Consider the following 13,945-nt stretch of genomic DNA (forward strand, 5'->3'; position numbering starts at 1 on the left):
GGCGGGTTGCGGCGCAGAGCAGCGGGAGGATCACCACTGCCTCCCACAACAGGAAAGGTCTGCCGGCAATAGTTGCGGATGTCTGTGGATGTTGTGGGTTGCGCCAGCTTCACTTGCCACTCCCCCTGCCGCGCTCCGGTGAGAGAAACAGAGACACACTGTCAGCAATATCGTGTCTGGCCCAGAATCTCGCCCTGGCGTGACTCATTAGCTCGTCAGGCCGACTTATATCACGGACTGGCCGCCCTGAGTCGCCCGTCACTCATTCATCACCTGCCTGCTAGAGTATACCCGAGAAGGTTGGCATCACACATTCGGTCAAGCTTCCCAGGCCGCCAGTGTGTCCATGCTAGCCGTCACAGCCGCCCAATACGGATTTCTCCCGAGCACAGCAGGCTGCCCCTGAGACGCCCCCAGAGCGAGCCGCGCTTCACGATGGCCTCACCCACGACACACGCCCCGTCAATACCGTCCCTCCCCACAACGCCCATACTCACCCTCGCAAAAACACTTATACGCCCCTACCACCCGACAGACACAGCAGCCAGCGCGAAGCAGGCCAATGACCCAGACATCGCCAGGTGGATGCGCAACACCTTCCCCAACCCTTACGAGCTGCAGCACGCCGAGTTCTTCATCGGCGGCATCGCGCTCACCGACAAGTCGGCCAGTCCCCTCCGGCCCGAGGGCATCCTTCTCAACTACGCCATCTGTCGCTCATCCGACGGTGCCTTTGTCGGCGGCATCGGCCTGAAGCCTTTCAAAGACGTCGAGGCCCGTACCGTCGAGATTGGGTACTGGCTGGGTCGCGAGCACTGGGGCAGAGGCTACGCACGGGAGGCCGTGGCTGCCTTCACTGCCTGGGCCTTCTCGACCTTCCCTGACCTCCTGCGCGTCGAAGCTGCTGTCTATGAGGGGAACCTGGCGAGCGAGGCAGTGTTGAAGAAGGCTGGGTTCCAATTCGAAGGCCTGAGGAGGAAGGCTATCTGGAAGGACGGGAGGTCATTGGACATGCGGACTTATGGGTTGCTCAGGGATGAGTGTCCTGGACTGGAAGGCGTCATCTGATGGTACGACCGTCGCCCTGTGCTTTGCACTTTGCTCATCTAGGACTGTGTTGGCAGGACGCCCACGAGACTTCACAACGCGGAGCCTCGAGATCCGGCTGACCATGGGTGAGAGGTTGTGCCCAATGGCGGAGACGGGCAGGACAGCACGGTCCTGTCTCGACAACGAAATCTGTCCGGGGAAGAGACAAGGCTGAAAGATACGGCCGGGTTCCTCGGTGTGTTGCATACCAACAAGAGCGGGTCGGAAGACACAACGACGAGCGGACGACCGACCCTTCGAATAATGTCATTGCAACAAGAGTCAAGAGTTCATGCCCAGCTAGATCTACTTCAATACAATAGTAATCGCATGTGTGCTAATTGACAGGCCGGAGGCCCCCAACGTTCTCACTCGTCCAAGTCGCGTCGAAGTAATCAAGCTCCACTGCGCTGGCGGCATTGGCGCCATCGCCGTGCTCACCACGCTTGCCCAGCCTCCTCGCTCTGGTACCGGGCCCGTCCGTGGCGAAGAGGTCGTCGCACACGGGTGTCTGCAGCTGGTCGCGGAACGTATCGGCCGTCCAGATCAGCGCCCCGTTGGACCATCCAAAGCCCACGGCCACCGTGTACTCGCCGCCGCCGCCAGCCTCGTGGAGCGACTGGTCCGAGTACTTCTCAAACATCTGCCCGCCGAGGTTCTGCAGCGGGTTGGGCAGTGGGGGCGCGCTCGGGGTCCCGCCGCCTGTGGCGCGCCTGGAGTGTTCGAATGCGTCGTTAGCCTTCCACCTCAGAAGGATAACTCCAAAGTGTCCCGCGACGACCAAGAGTCGGGGGCTGACTTACCAGGTGCAATACGCCGAGTCAAAATACCTCTGCCCTATCCTCAGCGCCAGGTCGTGTGCCCATGCCCACTCCTCGCTACTGCCGGCGCCGTCACCATCCTCAACGGCCTCGCCCGCCGTCCGTAGGAGCGCCTCCATGAGGACTTGCATGTGCGGCGGCCACACGTTGGATTGGTCCCACTGCTGCCCCGATACGAAGTTTGTCGGCGCGATCCCTCCCTTCCGCGAGCCGAGGTACTCGTCCACGCGCGAGAACACCCTTCTCATGACGGCCGGGTCCCCGGCCACGGACCGAGGCGCCGCCCCCGTCCAGAAGGGGAACAGCTGCCCGATGTTGAAGACGACCTGCTGGTTCGCCCCGCCCGGCGCCTGCTCTGAGGGGAGCGAGTCTGCATCCCGCGCCCAGAACACGTCCTGCGCGCCGGACGTCAGGTTGAAGTCGAAGTAGCTGCCCAGGGTCTCGTTCCACATCACCGCGTGCATAGCCTCGCTGCGGGACGCGGCCCGGGCGTCCCATTCGTCTGCTTCGGCTTTTGCAGTGTCGTTGTGCGCCTGCTGTCGGCGCAGGAGCCCGGCGATGGTGACCTCGTTCCAATACAGGATCGCGTTCAGTTCCACAGGGACTATGTTGATGATGTTGTAGGAAGCCAGCGGGAAGTAGGTGTTGTTGGCAGCAATGTTTGGGTCCGTCATGAACCGCGCTGTATAGTCCCAGCCGGACTCGGCGCCCGATGCGAGATTGCTGTACTGTAGGTCCTTCTCTGCTTGGGTGGTGTTTCTGGCCGGGATTATCCTGCCGTCGATTGCGTGATAGGACGCGTTGTTGACCTGTGTATAGTCCTCAAAGTACGACTCTGGCCGAGGTTCTGTGTTGGCGACATTGTATCTGTTGCTCGTGTGAGTGCCCTGCGAACTCAACGGACTTTTCTTGCTAGGATACCCCCTTGGGACACGTACCGATTCAGTGTGTGGTTCTTGTCCTCAATGGGGACCTGGACAGTCCGGTTGGACATGAAGAAGTCATGCTCTTTGATAAGCAGGGGGACCGCACGATCAAGTATGCTTGTATCTCCCGTCTGCTCCAGGTATATCCTGACCATCTGCGCCAACAACGGCGGTTGCGAGCGGTTGAGATAGTAAACCCTAGCCCCGTTTGGTACAAACCCATAGTCCGCGACAAAATCCAAAAAGTTCTCGATCTGGTCTCTCGCAATCGCTATGAAATCGCCACCGCTCCGGAGCAGCCCGTGGAGGATCCAGTACGAGTCCCAGTAGTATGGCTCCCGGAAGCGCCCACCGGCGACGACGAACGGTCGCTTGATGGACAGCAGGCTTCTCTCGCACCCGGGGCAGATGGCGGACTCGTTGACCGACCGCGTCAGGTTTGGCCACAGCTTGATGACGGCCTCGGTGAACTCCCTGTTCACGGCATTTTCGATCCCGTCAAGGAAGCTCGCATTGACGAACAGAGACCCTGGGTCTACGGGTATCACCTCCTGCCCGGCAGGACCGAAGTTGTCCCCCAGGAAGTCCAGAAGCTCGGTGTTGTTATGAAGTGGCTTCGTAAGCTGGTCATACGCGGATTGCAGGTCCCGCAGTGGCACCTTTGTTGGCCTGGAGACTTGTGAGCAACGTGGCCTCGGTCTACTCGTGCGGTCAACGGTTGGACTTACATGTCCACAAAGGTCTTGGAGTCGGCGAATGGCTTGGCCATCTGGACGGCATCCAGAATCTCGCCATGGCAGTACAGTACGGAGCTGCATGGTGCAATGTTCTCTCCATCGTGGTAGATGCTGTCGAGTGCTCGGCCGTAGCCCCCGGTGGCAGCAGCGAGCAAAGCTGCTGCTTTTTGGAACGAGGGCATCACGGTTTTGACGATTGCTTGGCGGTTTTCATCACAGGACCTGACTCGGGGGTTGTTTAAAAGTTTTTCTTCCTTTCTTACGACGCAGAGTAGTGCGCTCCAAGCGGGCTGTCTAACCCGATGCCCCGTGACGGGGCCTATTTATCTATTAGGCAATGAGCTCACAACTAAGACAAGGCTTGGGGTCTAACACGAGGCGGTGGCGGCCCGGTCGGGAGCAGTCAGGAGCAGGCGCCACGCCATCAGCCCAGGAGGCGACCCGGTGGGTAGACGTATGTCCATCCGGTGTCAAGGGCCCACAATGTGCAAAGAGTCAACACGAGGTTGGCCTGGCTGTCTGGCTGTCTGCATGGAACCATGTCGTATTCAAGAGCCGTGCGTCTACTTGTAGAGCGCCTTGTCGCCGGCGCCGTTGGCAGCGGGAACCCGCTGGCCCTTCTCGGCCATGATGGTCTTGAAGATGGCCTCGAGCCTGGGTATGACCACGTCTGCGTTCTGGTAGCTCTGGTAGTGGCAGATGATCCTGCCGCCCAGCAGGCGCAGGCCCTGCTCCCTCCCCAGCTCGGCGATGCGCGCGTCGCTGCAGCCGGCGTCCTTGAGGTCGAGCCACACCATGTTGGTGTGCGGGGGGTACGTGAGCTTCCCGCCCAGCCCCGTCCACATGCTGGCCACCTGCGCCGCCATCTCGTGCGACCTCCTCAAGAGCCCGTCCTTGCCGCTCGGGTCGCTGCCGAAGGTCTCGTCCACGGCCACGCGCGCGGCGGCGGCCACGACACCGGACTGCCTGAGCCCACCGCCGATGGTCTTGCGCACCCACCGGGCCTGCTTGATGGTGGTCTTGGTGCCGAGGAGGATGCTCCCGATCGGGGCGCCCAGGCCCTTGCTGAAGCACAGGGTCAGGGTGTCGAAGCACTCGGCAAACTCCCTGATGCTCCCGGCGCCCGACGCGGCCACCTCCCAGAGCCGCGCCCCGTCGAGGTGCATCTTGATGCCGTGCTCCCTGGCCCAGCTGGAGATGCGCTGCACCTCGGACAGGGGCATCAGCATCCCGTTGAGGGTGTTCTCGAGCGAGATGACCCTGGTCGGGCAGGTGTGCACATTGTCATCGATGTGGGCATGTTCCTGGACGTCCTCGAGCGTCAGGTGGATGCCGTTGCTCGGCCGCACACATTCGAGCATGGCGCCGGTGAGGGAGGATACGCTGCAGAGGGTGAGCCATGATGACGGTCAAGGGGATGTCGCCTGGTCCCACTTACCCTCCGGCCTCGTAGACGACGATGTGAGAACGGTGATCACAGAGAACGCCGTGGGGTGGCTGGGTCAAGAGGGACCTCAGTGCGACCTGGTTGCCCATGGTGCCCGACAGCATCAGGAGGCCGGCCTCCTTTCCCGCCAGCGCGGCACAGTGAGCCTCCAGGTCGATGGTCGTGGTGTCCTCCTCAAAGACATCGTCCAACAGGGTGCAGTTGGCAATGGCAGCCAGCATTGACGGCGTCGGGGTCGTCTGGGTGTCACCTGTGGCGTCCGTCAGTACCGTCCGTACACGGGACATTTCAGTCGTCACCACCCATCATGACCCATCATCATGACCTACTGCGAAGATCGAAGCCGGCAGCGCCCCGGTAGCCGACCCATGCGTTTTGTTCCTTTGCTGCGGGCATCTTGGGGATTGGGCTTGGTGGGTGTGATGTGTTAAGGGCTGCTGGTGCTGTGCTGGCCGGGCATGGTCGAGGGTGGTGGTGGCGATGCATCCCGGGTGTATATGTAACGCCTCTACTACGGACACTACGAGCAGCGCGGGGCAACCGGTCCGGTGCCGGCCATCGTATCGTGCCGCATGATAGACTCATGGTCATGCTGTACCTGTGCCGGTCCTGTGCTCTGTCTCAACACCGGGATCGTGCTCGATGATGCTCAACCATCTCTCCACTGGCTGAGACCCGGGAGCCAGCTCGAGATGCTCAGTGCTGGGCCGGGAAGCATGCGCCTACTGTGGGCAGGCTGCAAAGATAGCGCCCTGCGGAACCCGGTCCCCAGTACTCCGTACTCCGTACAGCATCCCCTTGGGTTCGGTGGGTCACCTGGCCAGAAGTCAAGCAGTCAAGCAGTCAAGCAGGAGGCTCAACAGTTGCCCACTGCAGGCCAGATCCGTGTGACCTTGGCATCTTGGAGAAGTGAAACCTGGGGTCGGTGCTTGCATAACTCCGTCAGTCCGTATACCTGAATACTTTCTCCCTTGTCTCACTCCTACAGTCGGACCAAGCAGCACCTGCCCCATCGTGAGGCCGCGACTCGTCGAGCCGGCCAAGTCCACCATTCCATTAGATAACTATCATGCACAAGTGCCCGGCAGTCAAACCTTCGCACTTGGAAACCACCGGCCGTCTTCGCTCCGCCTGTCACGCTGCCGGGATCCCCAATGGCCTGTGCCGACAGTAGCCGTATCAAGGGCCGCTCGTCCAAGGTAGAAGGTATTTCCAGTCGCATGTGTTGAGGCCCTATGGAGTCGTGCATCTGCTCTTAGCCCATCTGCTCTGAGATCAAGCCCCACGTGTTGGGGACGTGGTGTCATCTGTGTCATCTCGCCTGCGCTGAACCCATCCTGAAGTCCCATCCTCCGACTACCAACTCAACGAGTTGTCCCTCATACGAGACACATATCGTGGGTGTAAGTGCAAGCCTCGACAGGCCTGGATTACTTACGTCAAGGTCACTCTTATTCTTGTTCTTCTACTTTTGCGACACATGACTTCTCGGGACCCAAATTCAGACACCAGCGTCAACAATGGGCAAGTGTCCCATAATCAACGAGGGCCGAGATAGACCCACATCTACCGGTTTGCCTGGCTGCAGATTCGGTATACAGTGATAATACCACCCAGAATCTGAGCACATCAGGCAAGCTTGCAGTTCCGCCGAATGACTCCTCCGGGAGAAAGAGGCGCAGGGGCCTCCAGCTTACACACCGTCTCGACGCCATACGGGTTCGGACTGGAGCTTTGCCGTGGTGATACAGCACTATCTAGTATCTGGTGCCATTAAGCTCTGCTTTTCCTCTGCCGGGTCTTTAAAAGTCAACAGTCCAGGATCTGAACGCACTTTACAAGCTTTGTCTTGGATACTGGGTGAGGGCTATCATTCCCGGCAAGCTGGCTGCCTGCCTTGCTACCTTGGGTGTGGTCAACACGTCACACCAAGGCAGGCAGGAGTAATAAGACATCTAACTTGATAAAGACTTGTTGTGTGAAAGGACTTTCCCGTATGGGTTTCAAAACATACACCAGCAAAAGCAATTCCAATTTGAGCCTGATAAATCATTTCGATTTGCCAGCCATCACCTGTGAAGACAGCTTCCGGATCTCTTGATTTCCATCAGCAATAATTCACCAAACCCGCAGCCAGACAGACATACGAGTTTTTGGTCCATCCATCTTTCAGTGACATCTACCTGTTGCAGGTGTGAAGTCCCCTGAGGCCCCTTGGCCCGGCTGTGCGGATCTTGTTTGTTGTCTCCTTCTCACACTTGCTTGCCCCTGAGGCTTCCGGGCACGAGCTGAAGCGTGATTCTCCTTCTATTTCTCAGACTGCATCTGCCACAGAATCTTTGTTGACGATTGCCTACTCAGGCAGCTGCGAGCTGGGCCAGGTGAGAGGGCTGTATCTTGCAGCAACTTGATGAGAAGAGCGGCACTGATGGAATGAGGAATTCCACAAATCTCTCGACAATATACCGTGCTGCTACACAGTCATCTGTTCTGACACAACCTGCCTGCAGTTCCCTGAGAGGTGATGGTGTCCAATCTTCTCCCATATGCGGGCACCCACACCACATCGCCGAGGAAACCATCCCCTGCATCTACAAAAGCATCCCTGCAATCACAGTAGCACCAGTCCCCACGGTACGCATGTCAACCAACACCTTGGTCATCAGTGGACCTATTCCGACCCAAATACACATCTTTAAAGGCCCTGTGTATCTTTCCTGGTCGTTCCAAGCTGTGTTGACCAAGTTCCGAAGCAGCCATTACAGCCATCTCTTTCGTGCCGAGATCCTTGACGTACGTGATAGCTACCAGCAACAACATCCACACCCAAGCCAACCAACCAACCTGTTCAGTGCTTTACCTGAAGAATCTCGGGGCCCTGAAAAGGACTGGGGTTTCCTCAAGTTCGCCAAACTGGCACACAGAGTATTCCTGAGAAGGCAGAGTGAAGCTGAGATTTCTCAGCATGGCAGCTCCGAGCCAACCGGTCGGCGCGGATGTGTCGACCATCACGTACCCAAAGGTCGAGAAGGCCCTTGTCGCCAGGATCCGATGGTTTGTGGCCGAGCGCCACCCCATTCAGAACTTCGCCCAGGCCAGCAAGAAGGGTCGAGGGATCCCCGACCTGAGCATCTTCAAGCACAGTGAGCAGCTCAGGCGAACTCGCAGGTGGCTGGACCTGCTCGAGTTCGACACCAACATGTCTCCGGAGCTGAAGGACAAGGCCAAAATCGAGCTCGTACTAGAACTCTTCAACCGTCCCGAGTACTATTTCCCACAAGACGTCCAGGAGCGCGCCCAGAGGCTTCTCCAACGCTTCCGGGCCGAGAACTGGGGCGCCGCTGTGCCTACTTCTGATGATGATGATGACGACGAGGAGGAGGGTGAGGGAGGGGAAGACGAGGTCGCGTCTCCAGCCACGGCCGTGGCACCTACTGCCCGCAGCGACGAGCCCGAAAGTGCTACTGTCACCATCAGGCTGCCTCCCTCTGACCATCCGATTTGGGGCAGGAACGGGATCATGCGCGGCGTGGCCGTGACGCAGAACGGAAAGAAGAAACTCGACCCCCGATATCAGAGTATGCGCCGCCCGGCCAAGGTCTCGGGGCACAACGGCCTGGAGGTGGGCGCCTGGTTTCCCACCCGGCTCTCGGCCTTGGTGGCTGGAGCTCACGGGGCGTCCCAGGCTGGAATAACCGGCAACACCGACCACGGTGCTTTCAGCATTGTCGTGGCCACGACATACAAGGACGTTGACGACGAGTGAGTTCACGCCCCCCCCTTCTCATCATTTGCCTTCCTCGATAAGGCCAGGCTGACATCAACGTCGAAGCCGCGGTGAGACCATTTGGTACTCGGCCCCGGGCAGTGCCGAGAACGAGGACAGGAACGCAGCGCCCCAGAAGACCGGCACCGGGCACCTTCAGAGATCCCTAACCACGCGCAACCCCGTCCGCGTCCTCAGGGCCGCCAAGAAGGGATCCGTGTACGCCCCCTCGGTCGGGATTCGCTACGACGGCCTGTACGTCATAACCAGGCAGGAGACGGGCCACAACCCCAAGGGCGGCCTGTACTTGAAATACCTCCTCGAGCGTGTCACCGGCCAGAAGCCTCTCGGAGAGGTTACGAGGGATTCCCCTACTCCTCAGCAGATGGAGCACTACCGGCGCATAAACGACCTGTGGTGAGGTAGCCCTGCTTCTGTGTCAAGGCGCGGAGCGCATCTGTGTACGCGTCATGATGGAGATTGCCGCGGTTATTGGCAAGGGGTTGGCGACAACCTGATACACTCGATATCTCATTTGTTGAGTTTTAATTTCACCTCGGAGTTCTTTGTGTTGGAGTGGTCGATCGTTGGGCTTCATGATAGGCGGGCTTCTTATTCCTTCCTTTCGATTCTGTCGATTGTACTTGCGACTCGGGCCTCCCTCCTTCCGAGATCGTTTGATTGATAGGTGCTTGGATTTGGAAGGAACCGCTCTCATAAGAGTATTCTGCACGGATGGGCAAGTGCTGGCACAACTTTAGAACTGGTCAGCTTCGCCTTTAGGAAGCCAAGCACCTACCTAGCACTGCGTTTCAGCAAATGAGTGAGCATCAGCTTTCATCACATACATTTACTGCCTAGGTGCCTAGGTGCCTAGGTACTGTGATACTGCCACGTTTCCAAACATCAAAATACGCCGTGGTGGAGTTCCTGTGACTTGCTTCCCATCTACATACACGGACACTCTTCTATAGGAGGTTCTTCTATGTGTTATCACCTGTTAGACGATATCTATAAAAAAACATGACCCTACAGGAATATATCATATGAGGAGTTATCTTATAGCAAGACATGTTATATGAGTTTGTCCGCTAAGGAATAGGTCTTATAGGTAGTTGTTCCTTGGGAGGTTATCCTAGAGGAGCACATGAGGTTAATCGTGGGAGGCTGTCCTGCGAGATGATGGCAGCCGAGCTCATGAGCGCCTGTTTTCAGAGTGATCTGGTCTTTGATTTGCTAATCAGTACGAAAAAAATATCCCAGCCCACAAACAACCGGTGGGCAATAACCACCTTCTAATGTACAGCACAAACTTGCGGACTTCGATTTTTTTTTGTAGGAGACTCTGCTTTCCGATGGAGTCAGAGACAAGATGCTTATGGCATGTCACGAACGTAATAGGGTCCCTTCAAGTTAATAGTTCAACTCCCCGCCTCCACCGCCGCTGGCCTGGTCCAGATCTTCGTAACTTTTCAGCGTGCGACCCTGGATGGCCTCGCGTGGTCCAACGGCTGCGGCCCCAGCTCCGTCTCCCCAGCGGCCCCCACGGTTAGGACGTCCGCCGCCCATCATGCCGCCTCCCATGCCGCCATCGAAACCTCGAGGGTTTCGTGGCCGGTCGTAGGGGTTGGATCGGTTGTTATTGTAACCTCTGCCGGTAGAACCGAAGGCCCCACCGCGTCGGACGGGGCCGCCGCCGCGGTCGTCTCCTCCGCCGGACGGGTTCCAGTTTGCAGTGTTGGCCATGGCGCCAAACATTTGCCCGAAGTTAGGCATGGCAGGGAACCCCATGGGTAGCATGTTGTTCAGACCATAGTTACCCAGATTGAATCCTCGCGGCGTGCCTGTTGGCGCCTGACCATTCGCCGGCGGGAAGTGGCCGTTGGAATTGGCGTCTGTTCGCGACGGCGCGATGTGCGCCGGGTCAATCACGTACGCATTGATTAGCTCAAACTGAGCGTCATGTTAGCAGTCAGCATGCGCAGACCGAGGTTGTGACAACTTACGTCTACTTTGAGGCCGTCCAGCCAGTCCCCGTGACGCTTTTCAACGTGCTTGCGCCAGAAATGCTCCTCTTTGAAAAGCTTTTGACACTCGGGAACCTTGCACCTCCACTTGTGCTCGTCTTCCTGCTTTACGAACTTGGCCATCTCCTCCGCCACAGCTTCGTCGATGGGCTTGCCGCCAAGCTTCCGGATATCGACAGACTCTGGCTCCAGGATTTGCTTGATCTTGTCCTCGAATGTCTTGACCCAGTTGTAAGCGCGCTGGAGTTGTTGTTCAGACTTACTGACGTTCCTGAATTTGCGGTCTGGCTCGGTGGTCTCGCCTTCTTCAAGTTCAGCGGTATCCGGGCGCTTCTTGGGCAAAGGCTCGCCAAGAGCACTGGCACGGGCGACCTCCTTTGCCGCAGAGGACAGGGTGCTCCTGGGTCGACGGAGATGACCTCCAGGGCATTTCCGAGTCAACTCATGGACCGAGTCGCTCTCGAAGACGCAGAAGAAGCAGAAGTTGAAGACGCGGCGCAGATACTCGATGAGGAGGTCAAGCTGCTTCTTCTTGGTCAAAAGCTCCTCATCGTCGACCTCGTCATCGTCGATGGCGCCCTCATCTTCATCGTCATCGTCTTCTGGCTCAGGCTCCTCCCCTTCGTCCATAGCCTCGTCGAGATTGACTGACCGCTCCTTCTTGATCTTCTCCTTCTTGACTGAGGTGATCGCAGGTTGTAGACGCCCGGCGTTTCTGAGCTCGTCGACCTTTTCCTCCACTTTTAGAACGGCGTTAAAGTCAGAGCCGTAATCCGCCTCGAATTTGTTGACGAGCTGATGGACAAGAGACAGGTCCTTGTCAATGCGCTCTGGAGCTGAAAAGAGATCCCAGAGAGCCTTCTTGCGCGGGTTGGCGGGTGGGTTGTGCACGCCAACGTGGCACACGAAGTCCCCCCTGACCTCGTCCTTCACGGTCTTGCTATTGATGGCTTCCAACGCCTTCTCGGCAGTTGAGGGTGACGCGCCAGGGCTCTTGACTTTGATGTCCCCATCATCGTCCTCTTCTTTCGGGTCTGCACGATCGATGAGGGCCCCGGTCTCGGCAGCAGGGTGAAGCATGATCCAGCCTATGCGATGGTACCGTTTAGATGGGTTCGGGTCGCTGAGAGAGAGCCATTTGAAACCGCCCTCCTCCTCTCCGAGATGCTCCTTGCAAAACGCCTCCAGATTATGACGGCTCACGCTAGGAGCAATCGTCTTGATGAGGAGGGTTGGCTGAAAGAGGTTCTCATCGCGGAGATCGGAGCTAGTGGCGGGGACCAAGTCCCCAACACCAAGGACTTCGTTTGCTGCAGTGGCTTCACCCTCCTCCTTCTCGACGATGCCACCCGCGCCGTTGCTCTCACTCTTAGGTATGCCCTCCAAGGTGAACTCATCGAAGGTGCCAGACTCGAGATCCTGCTCCCATTGGGTGTACTGGCCCTTTCGGAACTCGGTGAGTTGGGCCTTCAGAGGATCTCTGACCTCGGGAACGTAGCGCTCACGGAACCACTGCTCGTCTTTGTGCTGCTGGACAAAGGTCTTGGCCATCTTTGCCTGTAGGCTCTCCTTGTACGAGTCATACGCGGCCTGGATCTTTGCCTTCTCCTTGTCACGCTCCTCCTGCGTGTTGGCTCGGGCGCGATCAGGCTCCCGGCGGCGACCCGTGCGCTGACGCTCCTTCTCTTCCTTGACTTTCTCATTGAGCCTCCACCACTCGCCGAAGTAGGAGAACCCCACCTGGTAAGGCAGCTTCAGAGGGTCCTGAATAGGGTTGGCAGCAACAGGTTGAGGCGGTGTGACCTCCTGCCCAGGGACATACCGATCAATGTTGGCTGGCGGAGATGTGATGCGGCGCCTATCATCCCTGTCGCGAGGAGGGTAGTCTTCTCTCGCTCGTCGAGGCTCATACCGGTCGACGGGCAGGGGGGATCGAGAACGGTTGGACCGGCGGCGATCATGGCCGCCAGGAGATCTTCCGCGGTAGAAGCTATCGTCAGCCCTGTCCATCTTTCTCGAATCATCACGCGTCCAGGTCCTGTCTCCAGGAGAACGGGCGGAGTCTCTGTAGTAGGAATCCATTGCACAAGCTTGAAGCAGGTCGGCGGGACGAGGGTTGGGCGGTGGGCCGTGGGCGGTGGTAATGGTCAGGTTATATCAGAAACTTGTCGTAGACTGGAAGAAAGAGGAAGCCTAATGTTTGGCGACGTGATTGCCGTTAGAGAAAACATTCTGACCAGGAAAAGAAGAATGAGGGTGGTTCTGAAGATAGCAGGAGGGCTGAGAGCGATTGGATAAGAAGACCAGCAGCAACGCAGAATCCGTCCGTAGCAAACGATGGTGAGGTAAGAGGACAAGAAGTGGAAGATGATGGCTTGCTGCTTGACAAGACAAGCAAATGATGATCGATGCGACAAATGGGCGGGTGTGCAAGAAGCAGAGCTGAAGGAAGCTATCGTCTTGGGGACGTGGCAGAAACGGGGGGGAGTGATTCCACGAGGGGGGGGCCGAAACTCAACGGAAAAGGTAGAACGAACAATGGCCAAGAGGGTGACTTCGCAACCAAAAATGCGAGTCTGGATCTGTTGTTGCGAGATGCAGCAGCTGGGCGCCCTCTCGTCCCAGGAGTGGATATCCAGGGAGGTCGGCTCTGGTGGTTGAAAGAGAGGAGTCGCCGGCCCACGCCGCCAGTCCAACAAGAGGCGCCGACCTGGGGCTAGCGCCGTCTGACATAAGCGCCCACCCACCCTATGTAGCACCCTGCCTAGCTACCTCCTAGGTACTCTGTAGTAAGTACTTAAGTGGTCGGTGCTACCGTGCACACCCGGATACGATTCGAGCTTTGTTGGGGTCTTAGGTACCTACTGACCTGTAAATCCTAACCTCCTATTCTTCTAGGTCACAACATCTGGGCTCTCATATAACTCTCGCATCTTGGCCTCTTATAACTAAACTCCTTATTGCTTAACTCCCTACCTTAATTACACACTTCTTAATATCCTACTTCACTTAGACAAATAGATAAAAGATAAACAAGCTGTATTGCCTTTCTAATATTGTTTCTATATTTCTTAAAGTGTGGCCATGCTCTTGTGATGATGTATATGATCAAACGTGTACCCGGGTAATGTG

At 57.6% G+C, this 13,945-nt stretch overlaps 4 protein-coding genes across 4 annotated transcripts; 1 reads left to right on the forward strand and 3 right to left on the reverse strand.

Moving 5' to 3' along the window:
* Nucleotides 1-435: 435 nt before the first annotated feature.
* Nucleotides 436-1,068, forward strand: KVR01_000405 (uncharacterized protein; the record flags this gene model as incomplete). The annotated part of the gene is made up of 1 exon (XM_044788454.1): nucleotides 436-1,068. One exon carries the CDS (start codon nucleotides 436-438, stop codon nucleotides 1,066-1,068), a length of 633 nt encoding a protein of 210 aa, XP_044650354.1.
* Nucleotides 1,069-1,426: 358 nt separating this feature from the next.
* On the reverse strand, nucleotides 1,427-3,755 carry KVR01_000073 (uncharacterized protein; the record flags this gene model as incomplete). Its single annotated transcript, XM_044794965.1, has 4 exons — nucleotides 1,427-1,802; nucleotides 1,893-2,777; nucleotides 2,849-3,505; nucleotides 3,565-3,755. 4 exons carry the CDS (start codon nucleotides 3,753-3,755, stop codon nucleotides 1,427-1,429), a joined length of 2,109 nt encoding a protein of 702 aa, XP_044650022.1.
* A 381-nt stretch (nucleotides 3,756-4,136) lies between these two features.
* KVR01_000161 (uncharacterized protein) lies at nucleotides 4,137-5,416 on the reverse strand (the record flags this gene model as incomplete). The annotated part of the gene is made up of 3 exons (XM_044782347.1): nucleotides 4,137-4,956; nucleotides 5,012-5,270; nucleotides 5,350-5,416. The coding sequence occupies 3 exons, from the start codon at nucleotides 5,414-5,416 to the stop codon at nucleotides 4,137-4,139; spliced, it is 1,146 nt and encodes a 381-aa protein (XP_044650110.1).
* Nucleotides 5,417-9,994: 4,578 nt separating this feature from the next.
* On the reverse strand, nucleotides 9,995-13,463 carry KVR01_000202 (uncharacterized protein). Its single transcript, XM_044791254.1, has 2 exons — nucleotides 10,793-13,463; nucleotides 9,995-10,739 (listed from the first exon to the last, which is right to left on the reverse strand). Exons 1-2 carry the CDS (start codon nucleotides 12,893-12,895, stop codon nucleotides 10,200-10,202), a joined length of 2,643 nt encoding a protein of 880 aa, XP_044650151.1. The 5' UTR covers nucleotides 12,896-13,463; the 3' UTR covers nucleotides 9,995-10,199.
* Between the last annotated feature and the right edge of the window lie 482 nt (nucleotides 13,464-13,945).

Source organism: Diaporthe batatas (genome assembly GCF_019321695.1).
Source record: "Diaporthe batatas strain CRI 302-4 chromosome Unknown Contig00001, whole genome shotgun sequence".
In the NCBI taxonomy this organism is placed as follows: Eukaryota; Fungi; Ascomycota; class Sordariomycetes; order Diaporthales; family Diaporthaceae; genus Diaporthe; species Diaporthe batatas.

Coding starts and splice junctions, on each gene's coding strand:
- KVR01_000202 (XM_044791254.1), bottom strand. CDS start 12,895: ATGGATTCCTACTACAGAGACTCCGCCCGTTCTCCTGGAGACAGGACC. Junction 10,740..10,792: donor TGGACGGCCTCAAAGTAGAC/GTAAGTTGTCAC, acceptor CATGACGCTCAG/TTTGAGCTAATCAATGCGTA.